At 59.0% G+C, this 9,910-nt stretch overlaps 1 protein-coding gene across 1 annotated transcript; it reads right to left on the bottom strand.

Annotated features, from left to right (window-relative positions):
• Positions 1–49: 49 nt before the first annotated feature.
• POLG (DNA polymerase gamma, catalytic subunit) lies at positions 50–9,846 on the bottom strand. Its single transcript, XM_040077024.2, has 22 exons — positions 9,266–9,846; positions 8,785–8,980; positions 8,221–8,388; positions 7,824–7,970; positions 7,538–7,617; positions 6,946–7,128; positions 6,673–6,830; positions 6,333–6,456; positions 6,038–6,262; positions 5,794–5,914; positions 5,538–5,609; positions 5,304–5,423; positions 4,963–5,123; positions 4,797–4,850; positions 4,593–4,710; positions 4,008–4,143; positions 3,653–3,899; positions 3,447–3,569; positions 2,995–3,166; positions 2,522–2,730; positions 1,281–1,438; positions 50–188 (listed from the first exon to the last, which is right to left on the bottom strand). Exons 1-22 carry the CDS (start codon positions 9,844–9,846, stop codon positions 127–129), a joined length of 3,615 nt encoding a protein of 1,204 aa, XP_039932958.1. The 3' UTR covers positions 50–126.
• Positions 9,847–9,910: the final 64 nt, after the last annotated feature.

Below are 9,910 nucleotides of genomic sequence, written 5' to 3'. Positions count from 1 at the left end.
CATCCCTTCTTACAGCAAAATGGAAAGGGAGCGACTGGGGTCAGTCCCTGCCAAAAGATCTGCTTCTGAAAGGACAGGGAGGCTTTGGCATGCAGTCTGGACAATTGTCCTGGCACTCTGGTGTCATCATTGCTTCTCCAGCGAACCTTTGGTTATTTCAATTATCTGATAGATATCCAGTGCTTCCCCTGGAAGACAAGGGGACAGTCAGTTCCCTGCAGTACACTCAGGCTGTGCAATGTAAGAGAGCGATGGTTGGGATCTGCTTTAGTTCAGAGCATCTAGCACAGAAAGCCCTAAATTTATTCAGACTTCTCTTTTGAGTGATGGTGAGAATGCAGAAACCAGCACCAGCAGGGAGCTGGGAACATGAGCTGTTCTGCCTTGGAGTTGAAGCTGCTGTGTGCAGCTCCTGAGCAGTGAGGGGCCACAGCTTCCTCTGCCCAGGCTGGTTTTGCACAGTTTTGCTGTTACATTTTTGCTGATTGTAATGCACTTGTTTAATTTGCCTTGTTCTTGGTGAAAAGTGCCCTTTTTGCCTACAGAGCACAAGTTCTATTTCTGAAAGCACCCTTTGCCTGTAAGAGTCCTAATAAAGGTTACTTAAGGGTGGAGGATCTGATGTGTGCAGTGACTGAGGACAAACCTGAGGGCAGGTTCTTCCCTTATCTGGGAAGGAGCTGCTGCACAGTGAGGAGGAGCTGCTTTCCCAGCCTCAAGTTAAATGTTTGCTTGCAGCTGTTGTAGGGTTACATTGAGTGCAGATAGGGATGACTTGAGGCCTTGGGACTGCTGAGGAAGCACCCAGCAACGCCAGAGCAGTTCTCTGAACAGGGCTGTGCTTAGCTAAGGGAGAACAGGGAAGGAGTGAAAGATGGGAAAGTTTGGGTCTGCAGGGTAAAACAGACAAGGTTGTTGAGGTGCTTCCTTTCAGAGAAGAAATTAAATTTGGTTTGTGTTAGAAGTGCACAGGAGGGCTCCTCCAAGGGGCAAAAAGCAAACAAAGCATGGGAGAACAGGGCCAGGCCTGGCTCATCACTGTCACAAGCATTTGGAAAGCAGCAGCACAAACTGCTCAAGGACCAAGGAAGGAGGGGCAGGCTCCAGCACGGTGGTTGCTGTGTAGGTCAGATGATGTGCAAGGAACCAAGGGCTCATGAGGTGCCTCAGCTGAACTGAGGAGCCCTCAGGGAACAAGTACTGAGGCCAGGTGCTCTGCTTAAGCTGGGAAGGCTCGTGCAGAGGAGATTACAGGGGCAGCTTGCACAGACACCGCTCACCTTGAGGAATGCCATACTTCTCCATGCCCATGGGATTTGATGGCGTCACACAGTTCATGGTCACCTCCTTCCTTAAGCACTGGTCAATATCCACCGCACTGAAGAAAGCCACTGACTGTGGCAGATCCTGGAGGCCCAGTTTGTAGGCAAACATGCACCTGGAGAACAAGAAAGCAGGTGGGACAATGCTGGACATCACCCTTCGCCTTGTCACACCCAGTTCCAATCAGCCACATTTACCGAACACTGGCCAGCACACCTCACAGGGTATCAGGCACCCACATCACTCAGCAGGTGAGGGACAAGGCACTTTCTAAGTCCTGGACAGCAGGAAGGTCAAGTATTGCTAAAGCAGACATGGGAGGAATAGTAATGGTGCCTCCTTGGAAGTAATTGAGCCTCCTGGGGAAAAGGGAAGAATCCAGCCCCTCAATGCTGGCTAATCCTCCCTGGCAGGCAGAGCAGATGTGGGATTTTCCCAGGAGGAAGGCCTGTGCTTGCAGGAGCCAGCACAAAGGCAGGAACGTCAGGGTGCCTGTCCCTGCTGTGGCTGCAGAAAGGCTGTTTGTGGCATTCCTGCCTCCACACAGGAGAAACAGCTCACCTTGGCCAGCTCCTGTGTAACCACATACCCCACCGTGCTGGGAGGGGGATTTGGCACAGCTGGCTGTGCCAGAGCTGGATCAACAGGAGCCCTTGGAGATCAGGAGCTTTCTAGGCTGAGCTTAGTTTAGCGTGGGGCAGGGAAGCAGCAGGAACACCCCACGCTGTGGGGACAGCAGCAGAGATGCTATGCGCTCACAGCAGAGATGAGCCATGCCCCTTGCTGTCCCCTGAAGGCAGCAGGGGATGAGGGATGGGACAATCTGAGGCTCCCAGTTCCTCAACCAAGCCCAAAGGCTGCTGCCATGTGACAGCTGCAGACCTGAAGGGAGCAGGAAGTGATGCACTTGCATCCCAGCAGTGACTGGCCCAATCCCTGCAGGGCCAAAAGCTGATGATATCCCCCTCTTGCCAGCACGTTATCCCTGGAAATCAAAGCCGAGGTCCATTTATAGCCACCTGAGTCACACATGAAGGAACTGCAGCCTCCAGTGCTGCTAACTTGCCCTGAGCAGAAGAAAACTGCTCTGCACCAGCTTGCTGTAGGCAAAGCCAACCCCAGCCCCTGGGGCTTGCCTATCCCACTCCAGAGTCACTGCTGCTCCTCCCCAGGAGCCACCAGAGCCATCTCATCTCACCTTGTGAGGAGGTTGGTGATCTGCAGGGCCAGGGCTGCCCGGTAGCGATCCTGGTGCTGGACCAGGTACCGCACCTCGTCGTGGATGCTGATGCAGAAGCGCCCGTTGATGTCAAACTCCTCAAACAGCCACTTCATGGCAACCAGCATGAGGTGCAGGTAGTCAACAGCCGAGCTCTGCACCACCCAGTTCACTCTGCTGGTCACAAACTGGTGAAAGCAAAGAGATGGACAGTAAGAGAGCACTGCAGCCAAGGGCACGGTACCTGTACAGGACAGCTCCTGGGAGAGATGCGTTTAACTCAGGGTGGTTGGGTTGTCTTGGTGACATGGAGATGAAGGCACAAAGCGTTTCCTGAATGGCTACAAGAGCCTAGTGGGTCTCCATAAATCTAAGAGGGGCTGAACATCAGGTACCCATTTTGGAATAGATAAGCAAAACCAAATCTCAGCAGCCCAAAGCTGCATCCTTACCTCCCCCTTGACCATGGCAGGCTCCAGGGCCCTGCTGATGTGACAGCCCAGCACCGGGGTCTGTGGGGAGGGGGATAAGGCAATGCTTTCCAGCTTGTTGAACATCTCAGACTCGGTGCCTCCAGCCCACACTCTTTGCTCCACCACATTCCACTTCTTCCCTCTCTGGGACCTGTGGGGCAGAGAGGAGGTTTGCTGGAAGAGTTGGATGGGGCAGCAGGTCACCATTTGAGACCCTCAGGCATTCCCTCCCGGTTTGGGGTGCAGGATGAGACCCTGGGTGAATTCACTGGGAAAGTGGGTAAGGCTGACGGCCTTGGACCTGGAGGGGCAGGAAGGGAGGACCAAGATTATCCAGCCCCATCTCCCTTCTCTGCCCACTGCCCACCAGGCTGCAGCCCTCCACCTCACATCCGAATGCCCCAGAGCCGTGCAGCGTCAGACCATCTCACCTTTTCATGGCTTCCTTCTGGAGCCGCTGGACATCCTGGCCCGACACCGATCCGTCCTCCGCCCTGTCCATAGCCAGGTCCAGCTTCGTCACCAGCCACTCTCCCTCCTCAGAGAGGTGAAACCTGGAGGGGAGAGCGAGTCACCCAGCTCCCGTGGGACGCTGCCACCAGCCCCGCTCGCGCTGGCCCCAGCGGGCAGCACCCACCTGCGGATGCCCTTGGTGACGGCGTACATGTGCTGGGCCTTCTCCCGCGCCTGCTGCTGCGTCAGCCGGTGGTTGAACTGCATCAGCAGCCGCTCGGCGAAGGGCTGCCCCGCCCCGTAGATGCGCCCGTAGTTGAAGACCTTGGCGTGCTCCCGGCTGATGCCCACGGTGGCGGCCGTCTTGCTGTGCAGGTCCGTGGCGTTGCTCTTCTTGCCCTGCAGAGTCATCCAGCCGAAGGCCGTGCAGCCTGCGGGAGGGGAGCAGAGCTCGCACCCCGAACGGGATCAGGAGGAGGATCGGGGCGTCGCCCCCCTGCCCCGCAAAGCCTCTCGCCCGCAGCGCGGCCCCGGCTCACCGTGCATGCCAGCGAACTGCGCCTCGCCCAGCACAGCGGCGATCCAGAGCTCCTGGGAATCCACGTCTGCTCCCACCAGGGAGTATCCAGGTGGCACCTGGACCATGGCTTTCAGCTCACTGCCCACCCGGTCGGTCTGCAGGACACGATGCCCAGGTGAGCACACCCCTCTCCTCCTCCATGGCACAGGAGCAGCCTTCCTCCCACAGCCACAGAGTGCTGGCACCGCACTCCCTGTGCCCCTAAGTTTTGCTCTCAATGTCAAAACCAGGTTTAACCCATGCGGAGCATCACCCACTTGGCTACTCCAGCAGAGAAGAAGGGGAGCTTGAGAAAAGAGAGAAACTGGTACATTGGTGTTTTCTTCCCCTTTCACCACATCCTGAAGCTCCAGAGCCTCTGCCGACCCCTTCCCTTCTCCAACATAAAAGCACATCAGCAAGAGGACCCCAGCTCTGGCCCTGCTACCCCAAATTCCAGCATTGATATCCAACTCCTACTCCAGCCTAAGATGAGAGCTCCCATCAGTCCAAAACACAGAGAGAGCCCCAGAACACTCCCACAGGGATCCAAGCGTGGCCATACCCGGGCGTTGCTGGCTGTCAGCCAGGTGGGCTCCACCGCCCGGCGGGTGACGGTGCCTGCGGTCACCACCTGCGGCAGGATGGCTCCGTAACTGTCCTCCTCGTTATAGTCAGGATGCCTGGGACAGAGGCAAGGATGAGCATCACCCTGCAGGAGCCCTCCTGGCGTGGGGTAAAGGGAACAGTCCAGATTTGGGTACCGTACTTGGTCACCACACGAGGCAGCTCCCCTTTCTTCAGCCACACCACCATCTGGGAACTGAGGGGACACGTGGCAGGTGAGACACTGAGGCGCCATGCATCCACACAAACTTCCCTGTCTCAACACAGCCTCCCCCCACAGGGGTGTCCCTGTGAAAGCAGCTGCTCACCTGATCCGCTTGTGAGCGTTCCTCCAAAACGAGATCATTTTGTTAATCTCGAGGGCTCTTGTCCCGTGGGTGCGGCCCACAGCAGCCCTCAGGGTGCCGTCCTCCATCTGGGGCAGGAAATCCTTGGCAAAAGGGCTTCCCACGTTGTTATCATTCCCATCCTTTAGCAGCAAAACAGGCGTCAGGGCTCAGTAAGCCGCCACTCCACACCAGCAAAGCTCTGTGCATCCTCCTGTCCCAGCTACAGAGATGGATTTCCCCCACCCAATCCCATGGGATGAGATGACGTGGGTCCCAGCAGCACTGCAGGGCCAGGAAGAGCCCCAGGAGCCCCAACTTGCCTTGTGAGGCAGCTTGAAGAACCAGCACCCAGGGATGTTGACATCGTTGTAGGGACCATTGCCATGGTGGAACGAGGGCTGGCTCCTCACCTCTGCACGCTTCAGCTCTTCCATCTCCTCCTGCCACCAGCAAAGTGAGGCAGTGCCAAGAACATTGCCAGGCTTGGCAGGAGGGGGAAATCAAGGAAAGAGAGACCAATCCACCACCCCATTCCACAGGAAACCCCCCCTTACCAGCACCAGGCTCTGGTGTGCTTTGCTCATTTTCTCCTCTGGATCCACCTCAATCCGGCTCAGTTCCTCCACCTGCAGCAGAGAGGGACCGTGGGGAAGACAGATCAAACACCAATCCCCCAGTAACCCTCATTAAAGGGAATTTCTTACTTGCAGCCCCTGGAGCTGCACACAGGGCTGGTTACTGCATGCACAGAGGAAGAAGCACAGCCTCACACCTCCCTCCCACCAGGGAACCCTCCATCCCTTCCTTCACCTTCTGCCACATCGTGCTGCCGTCCATCACCAGCAGCTCGTCCTCTACAGCCACCTCTAGGCCCGGGGGCTGCTCCTTGCCCTTCTGCAGGCAGTGCTGCCTGTACAGGTTCTCAATCACCCTGGCAGAGGAGAGGGCAGGGCTGACACACTCACGAGGCTGACACCCCACCAGGGTGCCAGGGAGCTCCCAAATACCCCCGTGGGGCTGCCCCCAGCCCACCACCCCACTGCATCCCTCTCACCTGTGTGGGCAGGAGGGGCCATCGGTTTCTGTGGGGTCTGCTGGCAAATTGTCCTTCCGTCCCGGCACCAGGTATCCCCAGCCGTGCTTTTCCGAGTAGTGGAGGGGGAAGCCGTCCCAGGCCAGGCGCATCAGCTTTGGGGTCACCCTCATCTGCAGGCTGATGAGGCTGGGGCCAGGCACCCAGCCCTCATCCTCCAGGCGTGGGCACAGCTTGCGGTACCAGCTGGGGAGCGGCAGGGAGCGGTCAGGAAGTGCAGGGAAAGCCCCGGGGACACACAGGATCCCCAACTCACCCCGGGTGTCCCGGCAGGTGCTGGAGTCTCTTGGGTTGCAGCGCCACCGTCTCCTTCAGGCGCTCCAGACAGAGCTGGCTCACAGAGGCCTTCAGCTCCTCTTCCTCACTGGGAGGACCAGGGTCTGGTGGGGCAAGGAGAACTGGCTTGCAAAGGGCGCTCTGTGCCCCCCTTCTGGGGACAGGGACGTCAAACCAGTCACCGAGCACATGCAGCAGCATGGGACACAGGCCAGCAACGATTCACCCTGCAGCACCAGCAAACCTTGTCCCTCTGTCTGGGCACCCTTGGGAAGGCAGCCCTGGAGCATCCCTCATCCCCAGGGATCACCTCTGCTCACCCTCCTGCCATTCCTGCGCTGACTCTTCTGCATCCATTGCTGCTGGGGAGACTTGGCTGTTCCCATCCTGACCTTTCTTCTTCTTCCTTGGAATCTTCTTTTGCTTAAACTCCTGTGTGTCCCATTCGAGATCCCAGAGCCAAGGGTCGTCCTTGTACCTGATGACACACCGTTGTCACACCACAGCTTTGCTCCTGTCGCTCACACCCACCCAGAGCCCCCCGTGGACCACCTGGTGCCTGAGCTCCTTCCTGCAGCCCTAGCCCATGGTACCTGTGCTCGTGTAACAGCTGGCAGGCGTCATTGGCCAGGTTCATCAGGGACTTCTTCATCTCCTTTTGCAGCTCCTCGTAAATTCCCTGAGCATCGTTCAGGTACCTCTTCCAGTTCCCATTGACTGGCAGGTAGGACACTCCCATCTCCAGCATCCCTGCAAATGTGACAGGGTGGGGGCACCTGGACCCCAAAGCAGCAAGGGATTAGATATCTGTGACAGGGGACTGGCCTTGGAAGCACCAGACTACAATAGGTATGAATGTGTCTTCATCTAGAGCTTCCCAGCCTCACACAACCCTCGATTTTCTTCCCCTAAACCATAAGGATCCCTGGATATTCTGCCTGCCCTGCGCAACACCCCAAAACTGTATCGCTCCAGACTGCTTCAGGAAGCCTGCTCACCTCCCTCAGCCACTGTGCTGCTGTTTATTCCTGCTCACCCACATGGGAGGGGTCTGAAGTCCCTCATGAAAAGAGGTTCAGGACAAGAGTAGCTACATCTCATGCCCAGAGGGACCATGACCCTCCCCAGTGCCCACCAAGCCCACAGCCCCCTGGACAACACCAGCCAGAACCTGGCAGCTCTCACCTCTCCATAAACAGTGGCAGCTGCTCTTGAAACACCTCATGGGTGGCCTGGACATCACGGGCACAGTACGACATCAGGTCCTGGGGACAGCAGCAGGTGAGAGCAGGCAAAGCAGCCACCCCTCTGCCAGCACAGGGCAAGGCATGGGGGCTGCAGGAGCACAGAGCAGGTCACAGCCCCAAGCACAGCCAATGCTGCAAGAAAGGGCAGCAAAATGGAAACCCCCCCAGCAGCTACTACCACCCTGCTCCCCTGCCTGTAAGGATGGTGGGATGGCCTCCTGCACCTGGAAGTTACTCCTGATGTCAGCCATGGTGCCCTTCAGGAAGAGCTCCCGTGCCTCCTTCTCCAGCGGCTCCCCCCCGACGTAGAGCGCGTGCACATCAGCCAGGTTGTTGATGCTGCTGACGTGCACCCAGTCCCACGAGGTGATCTGTGGACAGCAGGGGGTCACACAGTGTGGGAGGACGACCGGCCGCAGACAAGATCAGGAGGAGTAAAGGATGCTGCTGCTCCAGCTTACACCAAGGCCACCTTATCTGAGCTGCGCTGGGAGAGCTTCACTCAGTGGAGCCGCTCCTACAGCTCCCACTCTGCCAGGACAGGAGCAAACGGCCCTGTCACAGGAGCACACGGTCCCCTGCCACCCAGCACACTGCCAGCACCTCAGCTCCCGCACTCACCGCCGGCCCCTCTGCCTTGCTGCGTGTTTTCCTCATGTGCTCCTTGACCTGCTGCCGCCCCTTCCTCTTGCCGTGCTTGGCAGCCATCCAGAGGCTGCGCTGGAAGCCCGTCAGCCCCGAGATGGCCATGTGCATGCTCATGGTGTCCAGGAAACGCATCTTGGAGCCCTGGGACACAACACAGTGGGAGAAAAGAGAGCGTTTGGGATATTGCTGGAGGAGCTGCAAGTCCTCTGCTCAAGCTGCTTTTGCTAAGGGAAATTTTGCCTCCCACACACCCCTTTTGAGAGCCAAAAGCATCCCCAGTGCAGGCTGTCAGTTGTTCAAAGGTTTCTGTCACATCCCCAGCTGCCACCCTGCAGCCTCCAGAAGCCCTATAGGGTGCAAGAATATTTTCCTCTAAAGGGATACAGCCTCAACCTTTTCTGCGGGACAAAGTGAGCACAAACCGGGGGTACCTGTGCAGAACAGCATCCGTCAATATAACCCTCAAGAGCCAACGCAAATGATTATCTGGATAAGAAATTGCAGCTGCCGGTACAAAGCAAAGGCTCAGCGGATTACCTGGATAAGGTACTGCTCCTTGATGAATGCCCGGTCGAAGGCCACGTTGTGTCCCACCACCACTCTCTCCGTCCAGTCCTGTTTGCTGGCACAGCTGGCGCCTGCTGGGCTCTCCATGGGAATGAGGTCGGCCAGGGTGAGGTGGCTGGACCAGGAGTAACGCTGCTCCAGCAGCCGCCTGCTGCACCACGAGTACCTGCGGGGGACAGGCGGCACCCGCAGCTGTCACAAAGCACCCACAGCGCCACGGGGTGCAGAGCAGGGCCCCAGCTGTGGGAGGGGGGAGACCAACCCCGGGGGAGCGCTGTGCTTGCTAAGCAGGACACACACCCCACATCGGGGCTTTGCTGCGTCTTCCCTGAAAGCCAGCAGCGGACTGCAGGGAGAAGCTGCGCTAAGGACCATCCCCATCCTCTCAAAACTGTGCCTCCCCCCCGAGCCCCACCGTGCCCCCGGCGTCGCTGCCGGCACTGCCTCTCACCAGGCGTGCGGGGAGACCGCCACGGCCAGCGTCGGGCAGTGGCCATCAGCCACGCACACCTCCACATCGAACACCAGCGCCCGCTCCTCGGGGAAGTCGACAGGCTCCGCTCGCCCGGCGGGGCCGTAGCGGGTCCAGCCCGGCTCCCACGCCCAGCGCTCGGGCAGCGGGGGCAGCTCGCAGCGCAGCAGCTCGTTGGCCGCCTCCAGGTAGGGCAGGCTCTGCTTCTGCGCCAAGAGGCGAAAGTGCTCGTCGATGTTGTCGCCGTACATGCGGGGCAGCCGCAGGTGCACGTCGGGCAGCGTGGAGGTCTCCTTGCCCCACAGGTCGTGGCGCTGCAGGTGCCGCACGCTCCGCTGGACCTTCTCCGCCGAGTAGCGCACCTGGGCCCCCCGGAAGATCTGCTCGTGGAGGGTCCTGGAGAGCATCTGGATGTTGAGGGGGTTCATGCGCCGCTGCCCCGCGGCCGGCTCCTGGCTCGGCTCCTGCGGCAGCGGGCGGCTGGCCGAGGAGCTGCACGGGCATCGCCGGGGCCGGGGGCTGCAGCCCCTCGCCGAGCGCATCCAGGACACGCGTCTCATGGTCCCCCCTGCCCCGGGATGTGCCCGGGCACGGGCGGCCGGAGCTGCGGGGGGAGAAAAGGCG

This window comes from Hirundo rustica, chromosome 13 (genome assembly GCF_015227805.2).
Source record: "Hirundo rustica isolate bHirRus1 chromosome 13, bHirRus1.pri.v3, whole genome shotgun sequence".
NCBI lineage: Eukaryota > Metazoa > Chordata > Aves > Passeriformes > Hirundinidae > Hirundo > Hirundo rustica.
This window is presented reverse-complemented; position numbering and strand designations above follow the sequence as displayed.